A 27,462-nucleotide genomic window follows, 5' to 3' on the forward strand; every position below is an offset into this window, starting at 1 on the left:
CAGGTCAGCCTTGACATCCTGACTACTTAGGGCTCCAACTGAAACGGCAGCTCGATTTGGTCGGTATTGTATTTCTGGAGAAGTAAAGCACTAAAAACACTAATCTACTTAAGTGCTTCAAGATGTAGATCATCAGAGACCCACTTACGGCCCCAGACTTAGCATATATGACACACCCCATGTTCCACAAAACAAATGCAATTTACTGGCATAGGTGATGAGGCCTGCTCTAACAGCAGGGGCTGGAAGGTGGGAAGGGTCCATGGACTTCAAGGAGTGGCCAGACGTCTGGTGTGACAGGTCAGTCATAAAAATGAGCCCCCAAAAGATTACCTGGGACTAATAAAAATCAGGCACCAGGAAGAAAAGGAAGCGTAAAATGAGAATTCTTTCTTTCTGATATCACTTCCCACCTGGTTTGAGGCCAAGGAGACAGCTTGGGACACAAGAATAAGGACTCAACTCTGAGTCAGCAAACTTGTGTTCAAATCCAAAGTCAGTCACTCATGGACTAGGTTCCCTCAACCTTGGTGTCATGTAACACAGGAAGAGCAGTATCTACCACCTAGGCGAGGATAAAGGAAACGCGGTAGTGCCTAACACACAACTAGCAGTCAAGAAATATTGGTCTTTTTTTTTGTGAATTAAAAAAAAAAATGCAGGACTTCCCTGGTGGCACAGTGGTTAAGAATCTGCCTGCCAATGCAGGGGACACGGGTTCAAGCCCTGGTCCGGGAAGATCCCAAATGCCGCGGAGCCACTAAGCCCATGCGCCACAACTACTGAGCCCGTGTGCCACAAATACTGAAGCCCACGTGCCTAGAGCCCATGATCCGCAACAAGAGAAGCCACCGCAATGAGAAGCCCGCACACAGCAATGAAGAGCAGCCCCCATTCACCGCAACTAGAGAAAGCCCGCGTGCAGCAACGAAGACACAACGCAGCCAAAAATAAATAAATAAATAAATTTATTTTTTTAAAAAAAAGCATTGTGGAAGAGTGAGGGCTGAGAATTTAATGCAGGCACAGATTTCTATTCTCCGAGATTAAATATATAAGCAATAAGAAAAAGGTGGTAATTTTTAAGAGTGGTGGGGCAGCCTTGGTTAATATGAACATGGTAAATGATAATCTATGGGGCTAAGCAGATTTTTTGCTTTTTAGCTTTTCTAAATCTGCAAAGTTAAGAGGAAAGAACAGGTATGTAAATTCTTAATCTAGCTGCTAATTCTCCGTGTACCATGAAAACATTGATTAACCTTCCTTTTTCAGTTTCTAAATTATAAAAAAGGGAAGTTGAGCAATTACCTTATAGAAATACTGGAAAAAACAGCTACTAAAGGTATTAGGATCCTCCTTAGAACAAGGGGAAATAGATTTCCCACAGCTGGTTCAATATAATTACTGCAAAGATTTCAATGTAATACTCTGGCAAAGTATACATCCCTCTGTACCAAAAGGACACAATGGGTCAGCTGGGATGGATGGGAAGGTTTTCTGCTTCACACAATGAATTCTCCTTCAGGCAGCAATTTTTTTTTTTTTTTTCCGCTTTGTGCTAAATAGATGAGAAACACAGCAAGGAAGAGGCCAAGGGCTTAAAATGTGAACATGGCTCTTCCTCCCTGACTCTGATCACAGAGCATTTTGGGACGTACAGTTGAAAGCTACCAAAGGCAGTTTGAGTGCTCAGGGCTGTCCTGAAACCTGTAGAAACCTCTTTATACCATCCATGTAGTCCAGACAGCATTTCCAATAGCCCTAGTGCACACCACAAAGCCGAGCAAGAGAAGATGCCTGCATTTCATCTTCATCATATTCAAATGCGGCTTTGTGATTTCTACCTGGGTTTCCAGTGATCAAGAAGGTTCAATGCAATATGGAGAAATGACCAGATCCTCTTCACCCAGGGCTGAAGTCAGGTGCTTGCTATGAGAAGGCAAACTATTACCCACCCATCAGGCAGACGTCAGGGGTGAGTAGCAGGTAATGACATGCTGCCTTAGGAAACAAAACTGTGACCGATTCGCTCAAGTATGAAAAGGAGCATAAAAATTCCATTTGTTTCTTTTAAGACCACTTCTTGTGTGAAGCAATAACAATGTGATTTTTGATGTCAGTTTTTAATGCCCTTGTGTGTGACACTGATGCATGAAGGGACTGCTGGTCTATCACCACGGCAGAGAAGCATGCTTAATGCACAGCTGAGAGGGACTCAATTCTGCCACAACTCACCTCAAATCGTTCCAGGTAACGGGGAAGCTTGGACTGTTCCGTTTCCTCCACATCCAGCTGCTCCACCAGTTCTTCTGACCTCTGGGTCTTCTCACCTTCTTGGGGCTGGTCCTCTGAAGACCCCTGGGCCGGAGCGGTCAGAGCCGCCTTCAGCGCTTTGTCCAGCATATCGAGCTGCGGAGCAGAAAGGGGGGCAGATATTAAACATCCTGTGGCCCTGAAAGCACTGGGAAGGGAGGCTGGAGAAGGGAAAGGAAGGGAAACCTGGGATCTAAAATACTGCGAGAAGAGTTCTCTTATCAAATTATAGGGAACAGAAATGGTTATATAATTTTACACTAGAAACACCCTGTCCCGTGGCATGAACACTTAGTACAAAACAAATGGAACAATAAGCAAGCTCAGAATTATCTGTATAAGTGAATCAACACAGCAGCTTTTGATTTCACTTTTAATCACCCAGGAAGGAATCCAAGAATTATGCTTGATGGGCACTGAAGTACCACCCCTTCCATGTTTTTCTTCCTCAATTGCTTTGAAATTGGGAGAAAGGGAAAGAAAAACCACTACAGACCACAACCAAAATGGGTCACTTTGAATGCACAGTAAAGCCTCTGAACCTAGGCAGGGGCCTTCTTCGCAGAAAAATTTTAGCTCATAGGGTATCCAGAGATTAGGGATCAGTCAATCTATATAAGCTGCTGACAAAGACCAGATAGACATACATGAAATTTACTGTAACAGGTGATTTCTATGGCTTAGAAAGTAAATAAACTATAAAATGGAAGGTTTCTTTTTGCTTTGACCCCTCTCCCCTACCACTCTGATTTTGGGGCAACCTCCCTCGACCCTCAGAGGGCCTAATCATCAGAGATGGGACAGAAACAACCTCAAGGCAGCATCAGCACCTGCATGGATACCGATTAGTTCTGTCCATGTCACTTCAGAACAAAAATCCAGAAAATACTCCAAGGCTTTTTAATGCCACTAATACATTATACCCAAATGTATATGTGGGATATACATACACATACACATACACATACATATATGTGACACACATCCCACTCTTGCTGACATCTGAATCACATTCCTATGAAGTCAGAACACAAACAATGCAAATCTGGCTCCAACTGAAAGGAGTATGTCCCTAGCAAAGCATTTATGTATAATTTTGTGTTTTCAATCACCGGCACTGACTACAGCAGGGCTAAAACATGAAAATGTATTTAGAAATGTGTATACTTGGTTGTAAATGTCTGGCAGAGAACATAAGGACTCACTAGACATCAGTATAAGGAGCCAGTACAGGGACCAGACTTGTGCATCCTGTGACTGAACGAAAGCCACGAGGTGAGTCCTAGAGATCAGCATCAAGGCAAAGCAAGTAAGCAGCTGCTCAAAGTTAACTTTTACACCCTGTTAATGAAACAACTGATGTCCTCCTATGCCTCACTCTGGCTACAATAGCTGCTTGGGCAGGAGCGAACACTGTTGGCTCCCTATCGGGGGTAAGCTCGCCACGTGCTTTCCTGTAGCCTGAGCTCACTCTAGTAACTTCGTAGTGTCCAGAGCCCAAGGTGACCAGGAGGGATGAGCTTTGAGGCTGGTGGGAGGACAGAGCCCTAGTCCAGGCAAAGTGAACGCCTTAGAACTATGAGAGGAACATTTGGTCCAGATCTCCTCGGCATCATGCTTTCACCACAGAACAGTTTAATGGAAGGAAACAAAGACAGTGCCATCTCTAGTCCCTAGACTCATTTCTTGAGAGCTTGTATGATGGATGGAAAAAATTGACAGGTAGTTAGTCTGTGGGGACTACATGAGGAGACAGAAATGCCAAAAATTAAAAATGAAATCTTAACCTCTCAAGCTCCTACTGAGATTTTACTTTTGGGGTCGGGTAGAATTAAACAGTATTTTACTGAATTCAGTTTGAATTTTAGGGAAGGGGAATGGTCTTCCTCCCAGATAGTGAACTATAAAATCAACATCAATCTTATTTTCTAGTGCTTTTTGTCAGTAGCATTGAGAATGTTTGTGGTTTCTCACTCCTTTTCACCTGAATAAGTACATGATTCTACAGAGATAAAGAAAGTGGGGCATGGGGGAGACAAGAAAAACAAATCCAAAGCTTGACTTATGAGTAACAGGAGATGATAAATCCCACTTAATTAGAGACGGGGAACTTACCGCTTCTCTACACAGCTTTCCGTCTTCTGGGGAGGAGGCCACCTTCTCCATTACTTGAAGGGCTCTGTTGAGGTAGCCTGGTTGCCACAGCAGGGGCATGTTATGGTACACAGCCCGCAGCCCTTGCTGCAATTCCACCTTCCCTGTGGCCAAAAAGAACAACAAAGATGGCTCAGCCGTGGCTTCCCACTATGTCTGAGACTGAGGACTTGAAGGCACAAGTGAATACTCACCTGGCAGCTCTAGAAATAGAGAAGGATCGTTTCAAACCTATACCAAGAGCCTCATCCCACCCAGTGAATGGGGACACTTTGGATGTATGATGAAAAATGTAAAATTCTATGTATACACCTTTCAATATAAAGTCATGTGAACTTATTTTTCTTCTTTTTCATTTGGACTGCTGGAGATTATCATGAGGATATATGAATCAAAGGGTTGAGGGAAATTTACAGAGGTTGCTATTTATTTTTTATTTATTTATTTTATTTTGGCTGTGCCGGGTCTTAGTTGCGGCACACGGGATCTTTAGTTGTGGCACCCAGGATCTTTTAGTTGCAGCATGCGGCCTTCTTAGTTGCGGCATGCACGTGGGATCTAGTTCCCCAACCAGGGATCGAACCCAGGCCCCTTGCATTGGGAGCGCGGAGTCTTACCCACCGGACAACCAGGGAAGTCCAGACAGAGGTTGTTACATCTGTCTCTAAGTGGAGCTACCCTTATAAAACAAGTCAGACAACTGAAATACTAGTTTTGTTTCAAGAACAAAATCTTCCTCTGAAAAAGAAATTCCAGAACTTTTTTACAGTGGAAATCCTGTCAACGTCTGATAACTTTCCCTGCCAGGAAATGTTTGACATTTTTCAAAATGCTCCAAAACACCCCATTGACTGTCTTTATGAAAAAAAAAAATCTCACTTTGCTCTTTATTTATTTGAGCTTTATTTCCTTTATTTGAGCTTCCTCAGTACTTAAATCGTATAATCCTCATTCATTCTTTTGGGTCTCAGGACATGAATGTTTCTCTTGGTACCTCAAACAATCACAACTGGAGCTTAAAACATGGCTGGCAGCAAGGTCCCCGAGTGAGGAGAGGGGCTGTCTCTGGACTCCTGGGGAACAGAAACTTCTGCACTAATGACCAAAGTCACCTTGAGCTGCCAGGTCTTAAATCTACCTTCACTTATCTTTCCCGGGAAGGAGGATTTGGGAAAGCTGTAGTGGAACATAAATAGACAAAGCTCATCAGGTGACAGCTAATTTTAGACCTGTAAGATGCTTGGGGCTGGCTGCAGTCACGTTCCGGGAAGCTGCTGCTGTCGGAGGTGAATGCGGCTGCGCAGCACATGACACAGTGAGAGCAAAGGGCTTTGGATCTGATGCTCCCAGACCCAAAACACCCGGGCCTCTGCTCAGCAACAGCAACAACAAAGTACATTTTCTCAGCCTTGACAACTTCCCAGCCAACTCATGCAGTGTAACAGTCCTGAGTGCTCATCTGAAGGCAAAGGCCAAAAACTTGTAAATCAATATCAGAATCAGCATCTGAGAATGCCACACTACATTTTATCTGTGAAGATCAACTCCAAAAGCAGTCAAACTGCTATAACTTAGATGATTTTCAGAAAACAAAGGTAAGCAGACACAATGTATGATCAGAAGGGACTTTCTCAAATGCCTACCTACTTAGGAGAGAGACTGGAAGGATAATGAAATAACATGCATTTAATAAACCTGTGTAAATCGGGACACATTTTATGCACATTTAGGGTGAATGTTATTTGCCCAGATTCCACACAACTCAAGTGCCGAGGCTGCTCCTCAGAAGCCTTTGCCCTCCTGACTGTCTGATTCTCATGCAATCCGGGGTCTAAAGCAGAGCTAGCTGTCCCGTGTGTGGCACAGTCACATTGCACCAGTGAGCCCCTCTCTGCTTTCCCAACCAAGTGCTGCTGGACGTGCTCTCTGAATTTCTCTTCCCTCACACCTGAAAACAATACCAAGGATATGTGTTCAACTCCAACTCTTAACTTCTTTCCTCCTGGACTTTAGGTTTAAGAGACAGAAAGATCTTTGTTAATAATGGGAGAGATCCTACTGGCCGGTTCTCCCAAAAGAGGGCCAGAACTTTCCTTTCTTTATCCCTTCCTCATACTGATTACCACTAAATATAATCGAGAGCCATCAGAACTAATTTTCACCTTGCCAGTGGTGGAAGGTTTTAGAACCCACTTTATTGTCTTAGGTCATAACTGTAAGGCCATCAAAGTCTAGTTGTAGGTCTAAAAATGAAAGCTGTATTGGAATTTCACTTGCAAATTTAAATCAAATTATAATTTTATTATGAAGTAAAAGAATGCATCAGTTCTATCCATGAAGAACAATGTTTGTAAGGACCTCCAGCTTACCAAGAAGCGCATAGCCGTACAACTGGGAACTCAACCCCACCGAATTCTTTTGCTTTAGGCCTGGGAGTAACAGGGATGCACCAAAGTTCCTCTCCTCTTCCCACTGCAACAGAATATACCAGATCACGGTGCAGCCAAGCAATGCATAAATGCATTTTGTATGCAAAAATGTGATTTTTAATGACACAGAGGAAAAAAGAACATGTTATAACATTAAGTAAAAGAAGCAAAATAACAAAACTAAAGGTCCATTATAATTCTAATTTTGGAAAGAAAAGATATTTATGTTTAATGAAAAATACAGAATAGAAATGCCCAATATGTTAACAGATTTCTGGGCAGTGAAATTACAAGCAATTTTGGTTTTCTTCTTTGTACTTTTCATTACTTTCCAAATTTGGGGCAGTGAGCAAGAGTTCCTTTTACGACCAGAAAAGCAAAACAAAACAAAAATAAAGCGTACACTCTGGACCAGCATTGCCTCAAGACAATCAACAAAGATTACCCATGCTGTTAGCCCTGTACTCACACTGCTATGAAATGACAGAGCAAGCTTTTTGAATTTTAAACAATTCAGCAATAAGAGTCCTTCTACTTCACAGTGTTCAAATAAATATAACTATTAGGCTGCCTTTAGATAGATTTATGCCTCTCAAAAACCAATTAGGCAATCAGAAACACTTAGCGATCATTTCTTTCAACCCAGGGTGCAAAATTACACTTCAATAAAATTGAAGCCTTATGAGACATGGGAAAAGAAGGGGCAAAATACAAGCATTGCTAAGGCTGCTGCAGACTAGCAACAGCAGTGACGGGGGACTCACTGTAAAGGCAGGCCTGAGGAGAGCCTTGGCAACTCCCCAGACAACGAGGGCTGTGATCTTCTCGGTGCTGGCGCAGTAGGAGCACACAGTGGCCTGAGCCTTTGTTCCAGCTTGGAAATACAGAACGCAAAGCTCAGGTGGCCCTGCACTGGTCAGAGGATGAACAAGGTGTGCAAGCTACAATTGCAGCCAGGTATATAAGTGGGGTACCCCAGGTGTTAATGGGCACCCGAACCTCTTTATTGGGAATGATCTTTGTGCAATGCAAGTGCAATTTCTTAAGGTTTGTCTAAACCTTTGAAACAAGCAAAGACCCTGGGAGAAAAGCAAAGCCTCCTGAGGGGCTTCTGCAGCACACATAAGCAAGAGAGCTGGTAATGAAGGACCAGGTCATTTCACTTGCGAAAGCAAATCACTCGGAGGTTTGATTTTCCCCCACAAAAACTGCATGAAAAGGGGCCCAAGGAAAAATAAAAAAGGAGCCTTAGAAGCATTTTTTTCTTTTCTTTAGGGAAAAGCATGACCTATAGTATCAGGATGCAACAGGGGCTAAAAGCCAAATGAGCAGCATCCTTGCTGCGCTAGAACCAAGCAGGGGTGGTGATGGTGGCTGCAATGGTGATTCTTCCAAAAGCTCTTTTACAAAGATGAATGAAAGCAAATGGATGTGTTAGAGATTTTTTGGATGATTGGGAAAAATACAACCACTGCTGCTTAGATGAAAGGCTAGTTATGTGTTAACATAAAATTTCAGGTCTCTTCCAAGCCTTTAACTTCTACTCTATGTACTATTATGGACTAAATCAGGAGCTATTTTACCAATGTCCTCAAGGTTTTCTCATTTCATGCTTCAGTTTCTCCCAGTAATACAAAGCAAACCCTGCTTCTCTCCTTCCTCCCCCCACTCCCCTTCACGGCCAGACATCTCAAAACACTGCTGATGTGCACTGTCTCCTTTCTGCACCTCGGACTCACTCCACAATCCACTCCAATTTGGTTTCCTGCTCCATTACTCTATGGCCCTCACACCACTAAGTTCAACGCACTTCGTAGAAGTCCTCATCTCACCTACCCTCTGAGGAGCGCTCTACATGCAGACCACCTCCTCTCACGGTGTTTGTTCCAACACATTCCTGACTCTCCTTTTGGCCTGTGGCTCATCTGCAGACACTTAACACGTGGATTTATAAATTACATCTCCAGTCCAGACTTTTCCATTAAGATGCCAATTTCCCTTGTGAAATCTCTTGACTGTCTCAAAGGTATCTCAAAATGCAACACATTCAGAGCCAAATTAATGATCTTCCTCATCAAAAGAAGTCTTTGCAAACACATGGTGACCCTTTTGTCCAGATACCCCAGGCAGAAACTGAGGAGGTCAGACTTCACCCCCACCTCCCTGCCTCCACATCTACTTCCTTCCTCATCATGCTCTTTGCCTCCTAGATATGGTCATCGGCTACTTTGTACCTCCACCACGTTCTGGTCCCCACACTACCATTACTCTTGCTCAGACGACCATGATAGTCTCCTAAGTGCTCTGACCAAAACCACCCTGGCCCTGATCCAATCTCCTACCCATATTACAGCCCAGATACACAAATCTGATCATGCCACCCCTTCTGCTTAAAACTTTTCAGTGGCTTCTCACTATTTTTAGAAGGTAGACGAAACAGCTTAGCATGACCTGCCTTCTGCAACCTCATCTCACCCTACAATTCTCTCTGTGGCAGCTACACTATCTTCCTACCTTCTTCCAGCCCCTTTCTGCTCAGCATGTTCTTTCTGCCATAGGACTTTTGCACATGTCATTTCCTCTTTTTGGATTGTTCTTCCTCTCTTCAGTCTGTTAATTCCTATTCATGCTTCAAATATTAACTCAAGAAATATTTCCTTAAGGAAGAAGCCTTTCCTAACAAGTTTAAAATACAAACAAAAACTCACTACCATACAGGCTCTTCATAGAAGACGTCTTTGTAGTGATCACTATAGTCACAATTTTATATTCGTGTGTTTGTTTTGTTTTAAATGCCTATATTCATCTTAGATTGTAAGAAGGAAATTTTTGCTCACCACTGTATAAGGAGCACTTGAAATGTATGGAATGTAGCAGTTGCTCAATATATATTTAATGAACTAATAAACGTGAGGTATGCCATTGGCTATGACATTCATCTTACAAAAACAAAACACACAAATTTTTTTAGAATGGGGCTAGACCAGATGATCTTTTCAGTTCCTACCCAAAGTAGTATTTTTTGGTGTTACAGGTGAGGCTAAGGGCAGACTGTAGGGCCAGGCTGCTTGGCTTCACCAGGTGGCTTCACCACCTACTAGCTGGGTGGCTATTATGTAACATCTCTGTGCCCCAGTCTTCTCATCTGCATGGAGTTGTGAGGATTAAATGAATTAATAAATCTGAAACACCAAGAACACAGCCTGGTGTAAAGTAAGTGCCATTTAAGTATTAGCATTGTTGTTGTTACTGTTGTTATTTTTAGGATAGCAATAAGCAATGACTAAATACCCTAAGAGATGAAACCGAAACTTAGTCTTCTGGACTGACCCAGAGCAACCTTAGGAAAATACTGACACAAATTAAACAATGAGTATTTAATACCTGAGGTCGTGGTCGAACTGGCTGCCTCACTGCTCTGTTGGTACGCCATGTCCAGCTCTCACTGATCATTGATTACCCACTTCTGCACGTGTGAGGTGCACTTAGCCTAGCTCAAGTCTCAGAACATACATAAGGACTTTCCCTTGAGATTTTTCCAAGTGGAAGAATGTCCAATTCCACTTTGTTAGAACCCAGTACCTAAAATGTACAGGACGAACACTCATTCCTGGTTGTACGGGGCCACAGGGCTGTACATCAGGCATCTTTTTCCAGATGCTGAGGGCAGAGGTTTCCCCCGGCGCCCACATCCCTACTAAGCAGCCACTGCTTGCTTCTTCTAAGGCTCTCACTGCTGCTTTAAGGTAGATCACTTACACTGAAGTTTGTCTTCTTTGCCAGGCAGTAGTATAAAACATAGAGGGAGAGGAGTTGGGTGGAGGGAACCTCAAAAGCTTCTTGCATCATGATCTCAAAAACCACGGATAAAGCATCTGGAAAGAAGAACAAAGTAAAAATGAGAGGTAATTAGTTTTACGTAACATCATCAAACCTGTATTTAACTATAAACACTCTTAAAAAGTGGGGCATGATAGAAAAATAAACAGAATTAAGAAGTTAAGAAATGTGGGCTCTTGTCCTAGTTCTTCCATAAACTAGGTCTTTCCCAAGTCTGCAGCTTCTACTGTACACACTACTATGTACTGAATCAGGTGCTATTGTATCACTGTCCTCAAGGATGTCAAATAAACCACTCAAGTTTCTCATTATCATCTTCATGATGTTAAAATACCATTTGTCCCACATACATCACAAGACTGTTGACAGTCCAACAAAATAATACATATGAAAATGCCTCATAAACTGTGAAGCAAATTTAAGGCATCATGTCCATCAGCTGGAAGAGCTAAGACATACAGAAAGGAGGCAAATATATTTTCCAGGTCACCCTGACAAGTAGAGAGGGGGCTCGGCTGACTGCCCCACTGTATGTTCTGGAATTTTCTCCCTGTTTGGGCAAAAGAGAACAAATGCTAGAGACAATTCTAAATCCCAGGTATTATTTCAAAGACAGAAAACTGATGACTACAAAAAGGACAATCAGGCTCAATTTAAAAGAACTGAAAGAATGGAAAGGAAATGCTTATTCATAAGTTATAATTCCGTGAGTGTAACATAGAAGATATTTGTTTTTACATGAATGCTGATCATAGGAGACCAGACCTTGAGCAAGGTCTAATTTATTTTCCCTCAATATTTCACAATATAGGCAGAAGGCAAGAAAATCAAATTCAAACAATTTCTTTCCCTTAGTATTCGTTGTTAAATCAGAGAATGTTAATATTGGTTTAAAATACGGTGCCTGCACATAACACAGGCACAACAAATGATTTTGAATAACTGACTGAGCTGCTCTGTTAACCGATTTTTGCATATACTCATAATTAAAAGAGTTAGCACTGATCTGCAGCTGTTGCTAGCCAGCTGGTTTTGTGTGTGTTGTCATGGTTCTACATGAGGCCACAGGCAAGAATTTCTATATTTTTTTTGCAGACGGGGAAACTGAGATAGACAGGCAGACCAGGGAGGAGTCACCCAGTAAGTCAGTAGCAAAATAAGAACCTGGAAGAGATTAAACAAACAACACTCCCACCTCACCAACAAACCGATATTTTAAAAGAACACAGTTAAAGTTACAAATCCAGCTTAAAAAAAATCTGTTTTGCCAACTGTTCAATACTGAATCCAAAATTACACATGAAAAATAAATCAAATTTATTTTATCTCTAATTTATATTCATTTCAGTCAGCTTGGGAAGTGAAATTAGGTTGATCTGTATAAGTAATTTCCTTTTCCTCCATAATGATTTATATACTTTGATATTTCCTATTTTAGCCATAAAAAGTATAACATGTTCTAAATTTTGCCATAAACAATAATAATCTTCATCAAAACTTTATTTTAAAAAATCCTCAATATTATTTACTCTGAATTTAGAAGGAAAAAAAAGAAAAAAACCAAACCCAAAACTCCTTTTACCCTTCCAACATTACCTTTAAAGAGAGAAGGGAGAAAACTGCTACTACATAATTTTCCAATGATAGAGTAATAAGGATTCTTAAATCTGATGTTCACAGAGAACAGACGATGAAACATGCAAAAGCTAATTATCTTTTAGCTGAATTCAGGAAGTCCATGTTTAAAATGGACAAGGGATAATGAGCATTTCAAAAAATAATGCACAGCAAATATTTTTAGGCAGTCAACAACTGCAAGCCTTATGAGAGAGAAGATAAAGCAGAGACCTGGAGAAGAGAAAGGAGAGAGGTCCCCGGTCCCCAGGTCTCCAGCCTAATCACTGAGTCCAGGCAGCGACGCGATGGAAAAGGCTGAGGGTGCTGGTGTGCAGGGACAAGAGGATGTAACCCAATGACAGGAATCACAGGTGTCATAGAAGCATAAGTGCACCAGCCCATATCCACATTCCTGAGGTAGTAACTACCCTAACACGGGCATGGCTCCTCAGAACCAAGCCTGAGGATGAAATGATGGAAGGGGAAGCCAGTGTGTGTCTTTACACAACGGCATGGCCTCCTCTTTCCTTCTTCACTGTCTGCGTAGCTGCAAGCACAAGCGTGCTGAACTACCCTTCCCTGTCCACTGGAGACTGGCAGGGCTCCACCTGACTGCTCTGTAGGGTCTGCCACATCCCCATCTTTCCTTGGCCTCCCTTATTGTAGCTGAAAGTAAGAGCCACTTTAAATTAATTCCATGGGGTCAGAGGATTTTGGGGGTAAAGAGATCTCAGAGTTCACCAATGCACTTACTTTAGAGATGGGGAAACAAAAGCCTAGGGAGGTGAAATGACTTTCCTTCATAGCGAGTGTACTACTCTCTCCAGTGTATAAGATTTTATACTTACACACTTCACATGCTATAACAACTGTGATTTAAATAAAAGGAAGTTAGCAAATGGTGCTAAAAAAAGTCAAGCTAATAGTTGAATTAATATAATCTTAACTAGCCATGGAAACTCAGGCAAGGCTTATTGCTTAACTAAATTCATTGTCCTTTGCCCAAAGAGACATGAACAAATAAACTTGAGAAACTCAGAGGAAAAAAGACCTGAATATGATTCTCCTACCTGGCCAACTGGTGTGGTAAATCAACTACGCACCTATTTCTGACTGAAAGAGTGATGTAGAGAGTCATTAAGAAATAAAAAAAGTAAAAGTGCCTACATTTACTTCCCTTTGGGAGCTGAAGATCCATTATAAATGGAACTGGGTTTGGTTTCTTACCTTTGTAATTTTCTTCCTTTATGAAATGATCCATCAGTAAATTAAATGTAAAGTTATCTGGAAAAATACCATATTGGACCTGTAATGAAAATAAAAGTAAGATAAGGGAAAAAATATTCATTTAATTCAGTTTATAATTTATGCCTATGTATTATTCAGGAAAAAACTTGCCACCGTTAGCTTTAAAATATCTGACTATCATTTTACAGCATCTGTGACGGTGAAATAGAAGCTGTGACTCACGCAGCTTGGTAACTGGAACTGTTGGTGAGGGTGAGAGAGTTGTGAGTGGGTGTCTGATATAAGACAACTGACATCTGAAAAATAAAGCTCAATTCTAACACTTCATCATAACTAAAAAAAAAAAAACCCCAAACCAAACCAAGACAATAAAAAACCACCGTACTCCACTGGTTCAGTGATTCTTTTCAGAAGGTATGAATATCAATGCAAAAATGGACTCCCATGAGAAAGCACACATTATCACATTATGCAGCATTTTCTGGTCCTTAGAGTGCTTTTTCTCCAACTTTATTAAGATATAATTGACATACAACATTGTGCAATTTTAAGGTGTACGACATGATAATTTAACACACATATATATTGCAAAATGATTACTACAATAAGGCTAGTTAACACATTCATTGCCTCACATAACTACCATTTTTTTGGTGGTGGTAGTGGTGAGAACATTTAAGATCTACTTTCCTGGCAACTTTCAAGTATACAATACAGTACTGTTAACTACAGTCACCGTGCTGTACATTAGATCCTCAGAACTTACTCATCTTACAACTGGAAGTTTGTATCCCTTGACCAACATCTCCCCATTTCTCCCGCCCTCCCAGTCCCTGGCATCCATTATTCTACACTGTTTCTATGAGTTCCGCTTTTTTAGATTTCACATATAAGTGAGATCATGAGGTATTTGTCTTTCTTTGAGTGACTTATTTTACTGAGCATAATGCCCTTAAGGTTTGTCCATGTAGTCTCAAATGGCAGGATCTCCTTTTTTATGGCTAACTATTCCATTGTATGTATATGTTCATATACACACCCCACATCTTCTTTATCCATTCATCTGTAAATGGACATTTAGGTTGTTTCCATGGCTTGGCTATTGTGAATAGTGCTGCAATGAACATGGGGGTGCAGGTATCTCTTTGAGATAGTCATTTCATCTCCTTTGGATTTATATCCAGAAGTGGAATTGCTGGATCAAATTATAGTTCTATTTTTAATTTCTTGAGGGGCCTTCATACTGTTTCCCATACTGGCTGTACCGATTTACATTCCTGCCGACAATGCACAAGGGATCCCTTTTTGCCACATTCTTGTCAGCATCTGTTATCTCTTGTCTCTTAGACTAGTTTTTAAAGACCCAAGAAGCCTGAAGTTGCCGTGGCTCCTGTGTGACTTGCACACACAATCAAGTCTGACTACTAATGGTCTAGGCTGTGGTCATGTGTCTGTTTTAAATCCTTACTTCAGCAAGCTCATCCCCCCCGCCCCCCGTCAACCACCAGAAACACCTGAGGAATTCTTTTTTCTCCAATTATACCCATTCCCTTAGAAATTCTGATAACCCTAAACCCCAGTTGCAAATCACTGCTGAACTGAGTCACTATTACCAGCAGGCTGTACAGAATGCCTCAGATGTGCCGAAATGGAAAAAAAGTTTAGAATCCATTGCTTTAAAGGTTGTAGCTCATGGGCAGTGTTTAAATTCATCAAAGCAGTCAACCAAATCTTCACTAATCCCTAAGGCAGGGTAAAAACAAAATATCTTAGAATGATAAATCATTAAAGCTGGAAGGAACCTTAGAAATCAACTGGTCAGTGATTCTCAACACTGACTGCAAATGAGAATCAGCTTGGAAGCTTTTAAAAGACACCAATGAGGTATGAAAAGGCAGAGCACAGAGGATTTTAAGGGCAGTGAAACTAGTGTGTATGATACTACAATGGTAGATACATGTCATTATACATTGTTTAAACCCACAGAATGTACAACATCAAGAGTGAACCCGAATGTAAACTACGGACTTTGGGCGATTATGTGTCAATGTAGGTTCATCAGTTGTAACAAATGGCTCACTGGGGAGGCTGTGCACGTGGGGGGACAGGGAACATGTGGGGAATCTCTGTACCTTCTGCTCAATTTTATCGTGAACCCAAAATTGCTCCAAAAAAATAAAATCTATTTTCTAAAAAAACAATTAAAAAACTACCAATGGCTGGACTCCAGAAAGATTAATTAAATTAGAATCTTGGGGGTGGAGAAAAGCATCTATAATTTTTAAAAGCTTCTTGTGTGATTCTAACAGGCAGCCAGGGTTGGAAATCACTGATTTAGTGCAACTCACTTGACTTAAGAGTTGAAAAAATTAAGACCTAGAAGAATAAAACTACTATTTGCCTGAAGTTATGAGCAATTGGTAGAATTTATGAGGTTATAGCTTGGGTCTTCTGACTCCTTGTCTGGTGTTCTTTCCACTAAAAGACTAGTAAGAGTAGAAAATGAGATAGACATTTTTTGTCTTTCCAGAACTTCTTGTTTTGTTTTCATAGGAATCTTTTTCTTTGAGTATGATCTGTGTCATTAAAGTCCGAACTGAAGAGCAAGATTTAATCCATTCCTTCCCCTGGGGCTTAATATTAGATTTATCAGTGAACCTGCTTATCTACTTTATTAAATTATAAGCTTTCCGAGGGAAAGGATAGGACATTGCTCATTTTTTGGGACAATGCCATACCCAACGCAACATCTCGCACACAAACTATCTGAAATGTATATTAAGTTAAATTAGGCCCAAGTCATGGGAACAAGAACTCCCAAAAACAAAATTAGTATTTCTTTTTGAGGTCTACCATAGAAGGTCCAGTGACACTATAGAAATAACACATTTCCACAGAAATATTGTTAAAGTCTTATTAAGGGTCAAACTAGGATTGTAGCTTGAGACTCACAATAATAAAATTCTAAACTTTTGCTTATTTTGTATTTATTTCATACTATGAAGGGAATGAAGACTCAACCCTTGGGTAGAGTATAACATGCAGAAAGACCCTAATCACAGGGGCTCTGGGGCTTGAGGGGAGGAGTCAGGGGCTTAGGAAGACATGTTTTGAATAACCTAGGAAGTCTGTCTTCTTAAAAATGTGTAAGATGATCTGAATGCTCTGGAGATCACACTCCAGCAAAATGGTCATGTCTTTTTCTCTAAACTTCACCAAAGGGAACTAGGCAAAAAATCCAAGACTTAGGGATCAAGAATGAAATGACCACCAACAAAGTTCTTGTGATTGGATTACCTTTTGCTTTTACCACTCTATTTTTAAGTCACTGTGCTTGGAAAAGCCACAGCTACCGGAATGTTTATTTTTAATGTGTTGGTTAATTTATACCAGCTCCATTCTAAAAAGATTTTCTGAGGGCAAATAAATTTAAAAGTTACTTCTTGTACTATTCTCTGCTGTTCTGTAATGGTACAAACACCACATCACCTAAACTCAGAAGAATAAGCTGCAAATGCCAGGAAACCACTCACCTTATTTACAAGGGTATATAAGGCTTTGTCTTGGGCACCATATTTTAGACACTGCCTAATCCAGGTGTGGATAGTCCAATCTCTCAGGTACCAGCAGTTGGGGCTGTGTCGAAATCTAAATAAAGCATAAGAAGAGAGAAAACTGGGGTTAACTCCTAAATGTCAATGCCAAAATCCTTCTTCCATCAGCAGGTCCTGATGTGCAGTCAATGTGATCATAAAAGTCATAAAGACCAACAGCTGATAAAAGCTTGAGGGTAAAACTCATTCACTATAAAGTCTGAAATGCGAAAAAGAAGGCAAAATAATAATAAACAAAAAGAGTATAAAAATTTTGTTCCTTATTTATACCCCCAATTCAATACCTTGTTTTAACATGAGATTTACAAAAATGATTTCAGGAATATGCTCTTCTAACCATGGTGTTACATAAATACACATTTCATTAGAAGACAGATGTGGAAGCTTATACTTTAGAAGTTTAAAATAAAACAGATGAAGCAAAAATGAAAACTAGGATAGCATAACAATTCTAGAGGAAAATCAGCTTTGAGTTATATTGCTATTTCTTGTGGCACTTAGGAGAGATTAGGACACTCTTCAGTGAACTGAAAGAAAACAAAAAAGAAAAAAAATGAGCAAAATTTAGCATTCAGGCCCTCCAGGATCCATGATCACGCTTTCTCACAGCTCTATTCCAGCGCTTCAGTCTATCTCCTCTTGCTTCCTACTGTTCCCCACATGGTTTTAAAAGGCCTAAGCAGTCCAAGCTGAGGTGTATAATAGTACCAGTATTCCCACAAAAGAATGGAACTTGTAAAGGAATTCGAATGCTGCTCTTGCCTTGAGTTGGCACACACTGGTCGGAGCAGCTTCTCCTTGCTCTTGGGGGTCTGTGCCACAGGGCTGAGTGAGAGGGGAGACCTCTCACTCAGGTGAGAGGTGTGAGGGTGTGAGGAGACCTCTGTTTATCTGTTTTGATCGGGATGGTTCCTCAAACATCATCTCGTGTCAGCTGAAGTCCCCACTTTGACCATTCAGGAAGCAAGTCAATCCCTGGACCCCACAAAATTCAAACAGTTTTCTTAAAAACAAAAGGCAAGACAAAAACTTCAAGTGAAAGAATTTTGTGCCATATTTGAGAATTGGGGCTAGAGGCTAATACTGGTGTTTTTCAAAGGCTGGTTATTCAATCTGCCACCTGCTATTTCCTGCCATCTGGCATTGGGATAGTTTCCTGCTGAACAGGTTCTCTGCCAAAGTAAAAGCTGAGAAAAAGAGAGCAAGTGAGAAGTAGTATTTAATTTAGGCTATTTATTAGTGATCTGGTGAGAGATTTGACAAAAATAAGATCTGAAGATGTTTTATGGATTTGAAGTCATCTAGCTCTGTCCAGTTTTTTGACTGCCTTAGATTTGGCTGGAAAATGTCTCTCTCACTCTTTCTTTACAGAATTAACCCCTTTAGATAAAAGCAGAAGGATAGAAATATGTCAAATTATGTTTAAGATGAGAGTGACCTAGCCAGAGAAAGCCATTGTATAAGTGCCCTAGATAGTAGGTTTAATGAGATCCTCTGCATAGAAATGAAACAAACTATATCTCTTAGTATTTCATGCTTTCCCTCACATTTTAAAATCAACACTTGAGCAACTTGAGCATCACTCCTTGTTACTCTGAAAAATCTGAGATTTAAAGTGTAATGGCCAATTAACAGCTAATTTTATTTAAAAAAAAAAAAAAAAAAGTCAAGTGAAATACCAGGTGTACTGCCTAAAGATGGTGATGCTTTCTCGCTAGCCTGTAGGCTCCCTGGGCAGTAAGCAGAGGCAGTGACTGCCTTGCTCCACACTGATGCCTCAGTGCCTGACACAATTTGTGGCCGACAATAGGTTTTTGACAAATAAAAAAAGAGCTTTAATCAACACGTATTAAATGCAATAATGTATTGATCATTATGTTAACGTCTATGGTATACTGTAGAATTGTAAATTCCCTGTTTGGGGTATTTATAATCTCATTACAAAAATAAGGTGTATAAACCAGTTTAACAATAACACGGGGGCGGGGGGCATGATAAATACTAAAAATACAAAGGGCACTGCTAGATGCTAGAGGTATTTTTGGTGGTAGTGGCTGTTAGGTTTAGTCTAATTTTCCTTTGAAAACAAACAAACAAAACAAAACAAAACAAAAAATGTCAATTATCTCCTTTACCCACGATTATTTAAATCTTATCTTCTGCTTTAGGATGTCTCCAATGACCATTAAAGTTATTACTTTTCTTTTTGATGGACTTTAAAATAAGAGCACCATGACCACATAAAACCAAACACCCTTTTCTCTTATTCATAATCAGCAGACCAGTTTTAGGCTTTGAAAAAGAGGAACAAAGATTGATAGGATCTAGTTATAGACCTTCAAAGCGCAAATGAAAATTTGTTTAAAGCCATTTGCAAACCTTCTGAGGCTAATTTTAACACACGGATGAACAGAAAAGCCTTTTCTTCTCAAATCTTTCCTTATCGCCTTTTATTTCTTAGAAGCCTAAAGGGAAAGTAACTCAAGACTTCATACAACTAATATAATCATCTGCACGGCTGTCCTTTGAAAGATGTCTGTCAACAGACTCACATGGGTCTTTACTAAGTTCACTCCCTCTCCCATCCTGGAACAGGGCTACCTGGTGTGATCTCTGCTCTGTAAGACCTAATAATCCAGATACACAACCATGACTAGGACATTTTCAACTAAGTGACAATATTAAATCAATTTAGGAATAAGAGGCAAACACACATATATTATGAAATATGTTGCTCAAAGTGCAATTCTTGCATTTCATAGCTAGGCAACAAACAAACTCCTTTTTAAGCCCTCATCAGCATTAAAAAAAAAAAAATTAGCACACAACTTACATGAATAACTATCTAGAATATAAACCACTCAAAACATTGGAATAGTAGGGTCCAACTTTGGATGTTGAGTTTAAGAACTCTCTGTCAGTGGCTTTTTAAGCAGTTCAGACAGAAAAACTCGGGCCCTTTTCAGAACAGCCAGTGGAAATATGACAGGCAGGTAAGTCTCTGGAATGGGTACTTGCCTGGAACGATTCTGCAAACTGCTGGACCAGCATTCTCCCGTTTTAGCCAAGAGAAAGGCAAAGAGACAAGAACACAACTAACACATTGATTTTCCAAATTGCCTGCAAACAGACTGGCTTTTGTTCTTGCCTACTCTGACCACCAGCCCGGCAGATTACAGGCAGCTACTGTAGGAGTCCCCTCTGTGCCCCATGCCATCAGCTGTTTGCTCACCTCGACAGAAGCTTTATTATTGTCCAGGCCAGCAGGCTGCCAAGCTAGGCAAACCGTGTGAGTGTGGAAAAGATAAACAAATGCAACCCAAATAACCCCAACAATGCTTGTGCTCATGAAGGCAAGAGACATTCTGAGCTTCCCGCTTATAAAACAGAAGCAAACTTGACAACAATCCTAAGGACGTGAGTATTTTCTTGGAAGGAAGGAGGGGCACAAGAAGGAGAAGGAGAGAATGAAGTGTGCTCTTAAGCTCCGGCTTTACTAGTTCCCAAAGCTGGTACCCTGTGGCTGAAGATAACTCTGTCCACAGTGCTAAGTGGGTTCCCAGGTGAAGACAGAACTTGTCCAGGCAAGTCAAACGGCAGGAACTGAGAAGCTTCCTCTCCTCAAAAATCAGGTTACATTCCAGGCTTTTCAGGGCATTCACCAGCACTACTGTTCATTCAAGACTAATGTCACCAGGAAGGAAGGAGAGCAGAATCACAGGATGCATGACATGGGGAAAAAGTCTTTGATACCTTTGAGATATCTTAGAAGGGAAGAGCAGTTATATAAAGGAAGTCAAGAGTGAAAAGTAAAACACCAGAGACTTACTATGATTACATAGGAGGTACTTCATTGTGTGTAGAATCACATGGGATTTCCTATTTGTGACCAATTTCATCGTTGCTTTAAAAAAAAAACAACAACAAAAAGCGATACAGCCTTTTTTCCATGGGTTCAACCAAAGGTTACTGTTGAAGGCAAAAGCGGTGATGCTCCTCAGCTATTTCAGTATCACAAACAAAAGCGCTCCTGACTGAGCAGGGCTAATGCACAGATGCCAGAGCCTGGAGATCAGCGGCTCCACCATTTAGCTGCAGCGCTGGCTCTTCCGTATGAATGAGCAAGCTTTCCACAACATTTATCTGATTATGAGAGCCACCATCCTTAAACACACACATGCAGCTTTCCCGCCTCCTGAGTGAATTCTGTATCCTGTAGCAACAGGCTTTACAGATGGAAATCTCAGCCCCAGAGTTGGGTAGACATGGAGATGGGTGAGGGGGCTGGGGTAAAAGGAGGACAGGAAGAGTGCCAAGAAGAAAACACAGCTGGCTTCAGAGTCTGTAGTGTGGACGGGGAGCCTTATCAATGAAGCAAAGTGGGCACTTATTGAAAGGTTTGAGCGCTTCCCTGAACTAGAACCAAAGAGCAAGAGGGTGTCAGGTGATTATTCAAACCAGAATCTGATTCAGTCATGGCTACGCACTTTCTTATTCTACAAGGATAATTACTTTCTTTTGCATCCTGCTGGAAATTCTGCTTTCATCAATTATTAGTTGCCCCCAACTACCACAAATAAAACCAAGTTCTGATGCAATAATTTTCTAATGACTATTATATCTTTGTCAAGTGTTTGAAAAAGGGGGCTAATATAGGAGTCTAATATAGGAACTGATAATAAAGACATCAGTATTCTAGATTAAAACCACTTTCTTGCTTGAGATCCCAGATTCTTACTTTTATAGGGGAACTTCAGGTCATTTTAACTTTTTTAAAAAATTTATTTTATTTTATTGATTGATTGGCTGCATTGGGTCTTCATTGCTGCGCACAGGCTTTCTCTAGTTGTGGTGAGCGGGGGCTACTCTTCGTTGCGGTGCACGGGCTCTAGAGCGCAGCCTCAGTAGTTGCGGCGCACGGGCTTAGTTGCTCCGCGGCATGTGGGATCTTCCCAGACCAGGACTTGAACCCATGTCCCCTGCCTTGGCAGGCAGACTCTTAACCATTGCGCCACCAGGGAAGCCCAAGGTAATTTTAACTTTTCAACAAATATGTCCTGAGTGTGCACTAAGTGATGTACCAAGAGCAAGAATCCCCTCCTTTTAAAACATTGCCCTCGCAAATGCCCAAGTTTGGGCTTGTACATTTCCAATGAATTCATTATCTACCTCTTAGGCAGATAAAAATGTCTTTTTTTTTTTTTAAGTTCTACTGCTTTTTTCTTTTTAAAAAAACAGGTTTACAAATATATAACATACAAACAGTAAAATTCACACTTTTCAGTGAATTTGTGAATTTTGACAAATGCATCCAGTTGTGTAACCACCACCACAGTCAAGCTATAAGAACAGTTCTATCGGGGCTTCCCTGGTGGCGCAGTGGTTGAGAGTCTGCCTGCCAATGCAGGGAACACGGGTTCGAGCCCTGGTCTGGGAAGATCCCACATGCCGCGGAGCAACTAGGCCCGTGAGCCACAACTACCGAGCCTGCGCGTCTGGAGCTTGTGCTCCGCAACAAGAGAGGCCGCGATAGTGAGAGGCGCACGCACCGTGATGAAGAGTGGCCCCCGCTTGCCGCAACTAGAGAAAGCCCTCGCACAGAAACAAAGACCCAACACAGCCATAAATAAATAAATAAATAAATAAATAAATAAATAAATAAATAAATAAAAATTAAAAAAAAAAAAGAACACTTCTATCACCCTTAAAAACTCCTAATGCCTCCTTTAGAATCAACCTCTCCAGGGTTTGCTAATGCCTCCTTTAGAATCAACCTCTCCAGGGTTTGCTGCTTAATTTGAGTAAATTTTATACAGATAACCTCCTTGAGATTCTTTCTAACCCTAGAGTTATTAATTTTATAAGAGGAAAAGCAAATAAGGTAATAAAACTATAATTTCAGTTCATTTGTAATTTACATTCTGCCAATTTCCAAAATAGAACTTGAAAAAATTAAAATCCAGTTTACAAGTAGTTTTCTCTGAAAACAGCCATGAGACATTTGGTATCCCTGTTTGCCATTCTAATAAGGGTAACAAGTAAGTGGATTTTTTGGTAGAGAATAACACAGGCATAGAATTTTACAAGAGTGAAGTGCTAAATAAATGCAGCATAATAACACATTTTAAAGTGAAGATGGAAAACAGAGGGACTTGCTAGATATCGAAGTCTAAATTTGTCATACCCTGGGCTTAAAAATGAGGTCGCCAGCATTTCACCTGGTATAATGAAATAACATTTCACATCCAAGAAAGTACTCTAGGAGAAATACTCCATTTTCCATATCATTCATGGAATAGAAAACAAGCAAGGACAAGTAGGACATATATCCCCAAACTATTCTGTCTTCTCTCTGATCTGGCTATTGTTTAGCCAGATCAACATCTCTCAATATAGGGGACACATTTTTCATTCACTAAGAAAATATTTACTAAGTAGCTACCCTGTGCCAGATGGTCTGTGGTCTAACCCTGCTGGTCTGCCCAGTTTCCTCTAGTTTCAAACAATCTTAAAGATGACATCTCTCCCTTCAGATACAGAAAGAAAAAACCTATAGACTGACTCTATGCTCTGCTGCTCCTTCTCTCATGGTAAATATATAAAGCACAGGAGCCAGTCAGATGAAGCCAACTGTTCTTTGTCTGAAGCCTACTATTTTTGTCAGCCTCCAAAAGGTGATCATGTGGATAACAGGGAAGGATTATTTGTGGGGAGAACTGGAGAAGAAAAAAGTATTTACAGTGATTGCTGAGGTGCCCTCCTGGCGATGGTCCTACAAGCATAAAACGTCTGTCTTTGTAGCCAACAACTGATCTGTCAGTGAAATTGCACCCGAAGTGCCTGGTGGGGCTTCTCCAGCCACTTGCAAGGTGGATACACAGGTTAGCTTCATGCCTGAGAGACGGTGGAGGGCAAGGTGAGGCTAAAGGAAGAGGGCCTTCAGCTCAGGACAGCAGGAAGCTGAGAAAAACTGGATTTTGGAACCAGCCCTATTTATAAAAACACATAGAGTTGTGGGAACTGGCTTGGGTCGGGCAGAGATAAGGGAAATATTTTTGGTTTTCAGTAGGAAATCTATGAGCCATAAATGAGCCAGTTTTAAAAAGACGCCAACATTCCCTGATGTCTTCTAAAGTTTGGGCTAGGAACTTCAGACATAATTTCTGCAAAATCATAAATAATACGATGACTAAGGCAGGAAAATCACATATATTAATTAACCAGGGGTAGGCTATATATCTGAATAGTTCTGAGGAAGGGGGAGGTGTGAAAAAAGGAGGAAGACAAAGGAATAGCATTTAGGATTTCTGGAGTATTCTAGGCTTAGTGAAGTTGTCGGGATTAAGTCTGCCACAAAAGAAATGAGCAGGCAGAGGACTGGCCCAGGGGACGAAGCACACCAGCATAAAAGCAGGGAAGAGTTAAGCTGGTGTTGAGCGGATTTATATGTGTTTTTGTGTGTGAGATTATGGATCTCTTTTGGGGTATTTTTGATGGAAGAGAAGCTCAGCACTAATCTGGATTTCTTAAGAATCATCTTTTTTTTTAAATAAAGAAGAAAAGCATCTCAGCATTTTAAACATTTTGATTCTCTAACACATGGAAAAGCTGAATCTCAAAGGATTCTATTTATAGCAAAAGGTAAGACTGGATTTACTTCCAGTTATACAACCCAAGTTCATACCTGGTTTCTATTTCTGTAACTCTACTGACTTCATTATTAAGGCTTTAAGCTCTTAAAAGGCAGGGGACAAGTTTTCTATCTTTTTGTGACCTACAACAGTAGGTGTTTGATGATTTGGCAATAGTGACTAGGCCTGCTAAGACTGTATAAATACCAATAATGTCTGTTGAAACTCATGAGTATTATTTATATTTGAAACGATAATCCACTTCCGGTTTTGAAGTCTTATCCTGCCTATAAACAGACCAAGCCAGGAGGAAATGCTACCTTTTTTGTGCAAGGCAGGAGGAGATCAGAGACGGCAGAGAATGTGAAATAATATGTGGTCATTCTGGAAAGTCACCTACTCCTCACTTCTGCCCCCTGCTGCCTCCTTCCCATCATACATAAAAGGATACATGGATTCTGCAGTCCAATAAGTTCAGGGAACAGACAAGCTGATGGGAGAGTGAAACCAAAAACAGGAGAATAGACGATAGAGCACATGGGTTCAAAGACCTCCCCTAACAAGTTCTAAATCAAAAAACATAGACTCCTCTCAAGATTGGAAGAGACTCTGAAAGCCATCTAGGCCAAGTAAATTGGGGATGGGGAAGGAAGAAAAGTTCATATAGAATTAGAGAATCTATAGTTTAGTGCTGGTAGGGACCTTCAATAACCACTGTTCATTAAACTATTTATTGAGAAGTCACTACTTACCAAGCCCTGTACTGGGTGAAGTGAAATCCTCTAGTCTAATTCCTTTACTTTATGCATGAGGAATCTTGGTGTCCAATGAGATGAAATGATTTATCCAAGATAAGCCAGATAACTCCAGGACCTAAAGTATAAACTAGACTGTTGACTCTTACTATTCCACCACTGCCTTTCAATTCTTTTATTTGTAAGACATCTTTAAGAAACATCTCTGCAGTTTGACAAAGGTCTCTAACCTACTAAAAACAAAGAAACAAACAAAGAAAAAAAACTCAGGCGGTGAAACAGTTTTGGAATTGCCCTGAATTAGCCATTTGACTTTGTAGTCACTCGATCCTTGGGGTTTCAGTTCCTACAACTGTAAAATGAAAAGGTAGGATTATCTAGATCATACACTCAAATGTCTGCAGGGGCCAGTCAGTTAATATAAATGCATGAAGAATCATGTAAGACAATAGGTACAAAGCTACTTGTATTATTATCAAGCAAAGTAGCTGCCTAGTTATACTGTTTTTGAAAACATATTGTATGGGTCAAACAAAATACACTGGAACTCAACTAGACCAGACCCCTGAAACTCCTTCCAGCTCTCATGTTTAATGACTGAAGAATAATAAGCCTAATCCATTCATTAAAACATCATACATTTACACGTCTCTGTTAAACTAGAAAAATGGTAGTGATACAAATAAGAGAACAGAGACTCAAAGATAAAAGCCACCATTCAGTCCACATCTGATTCTGCTCTATTCCACTAGCCTCATTCCCCAGTCAGGTGAATATCATTTCACCCAGCTTGGGCAGTCTACATAGACTATTACGGGGACAGCAGACCTCACAAACTGGCATCTAAAATTTCAAGATGAAATGATACAATCACTAAATTAAATTCAAGGTCCTTAAAAGTAGATTTTAATTGGAGATCAAGTTTTGTAAGATAATAAAAATTTCAGCAATTGATCTCTCCCTAAGTAAAGGATTTTCTACTCAAATGAATACTTCATTGTATTCAATTTATATCTAAGAGTCAGCCATCCAAAGTAACTTTCCTATAAAACACAAATTGTTTCTGTATGTTGCTACTTTCTTTTACTCCTTAAATTATTGCTAAGCAGGCATAAACATCCAAATAGTTCACCACTATAACTTACTTATTTTTGGTATCAAACCCCTGTTAAGAGGCAATTCTTAGAGCAGAGATGGTTGAACCCTTCAAAAATGGGGGAGTGATATGGGAGTGGTCACAGAGATATTAAGAAATTACTTGCCAGTTTCTGGAACCATAAAAGGACATAAACATTTTTTGTAGCTAAAAGGGAAAGAAATTTGAAAACTGAGGATTAGATTTGTTAGTCTAACTGGTTTTCTGGAAGCTTTAATTTACCAATTACCAAAACATCCTTATTTATATATGAAGGTAAGAGAATTAAGATGCCCTTTCTTTCCTGTGCTGCCAAATGGTAAAAACCAGACTGCCTACATTTAATAAGCAGCTCCTCTATTTAGCTCAAGCTAGCACCCCCATACTAAAACCAAACTTTTTAATAGCTGAATATTTGAAATTGTACATCACAATATACTAAGAAAAGTCTTAAGAATGACCAAACGCAACATGATAACAATCATTTAAGAAAGAATGATTACCAATTTTAAACAGGGAAGAGCTAATTCCTTAGTAATACTCCAAAAAAAAAAGGCTTGGGTTCGTCTGTTCTGGCTGGCAAGACTTCCATACAACCACCATGCTACAGCTAAACAAAAGCTGTTAGGCTGGCCCAGAAGGAAGGAATGAACAATTTGAAAAACATCTTTTATTGCTTAAGAAAATTTTTTAAATGTCTGAAAGTGCCAGGAGAGCTGTCTCAGT

General features: G+C 40.4%; 1 protein-coding gene across 1 annotated transcript in view; it reads right to left on the reverse strand.

Moving 5' to 3' along the window:
• The window catches only part of MRPS27 (mitochondrial ribosomal protein S27), a 97,291-nt gene that overhangs the window by 1,832 nt on the left and 67,997 nt on the right, over positions 1-27,462 (reverse strand). Inside the window, exons 5-10 of the mRNA XM_036849081.1 lie at positions 17,135-17,249; positions 13,581-13,659; positions 10,656-10,771; positions 6,837-6,939; positions 4,429-4,571; positions 2,236-2,409 (exon numbers count right to left, since the gene is read on the reverse strand). Coding sequence (XP_036704976.1) covers positions 2,236-2,409; positions 4,429-4,571; positions 6,837-6,939; positions 10,656-10,771; positions 13,581-13,659; positions 17,135-17,249 — 730 coding nt within the window. The remainder of the gene's footprint in view (positions 1-2,235; positions 2,410-4,428; positions 4,572-6,836; positions 6,940-10,655; positions 10,772-13,580; positions 13,660-17,134; positions 17,250-27,462) is intronic.

The sequence above is a fragment of the Balaenoptera musculus genome, chromosome 3 (genome assembly GCF_009873245.2).
Source record: "Balaenoptera musculus isolate JJ_BM4_2016_0621 chromosome 3, mBalMus1.pri.v3, whole genome shotgun sequence".
Lineage (NCBI taxonomy): Eukaryota > Metazoa > Chordata > Mammalia > Artiodactyla > Balaenopteridae > Balaenoptera > Balaenoptera musculus.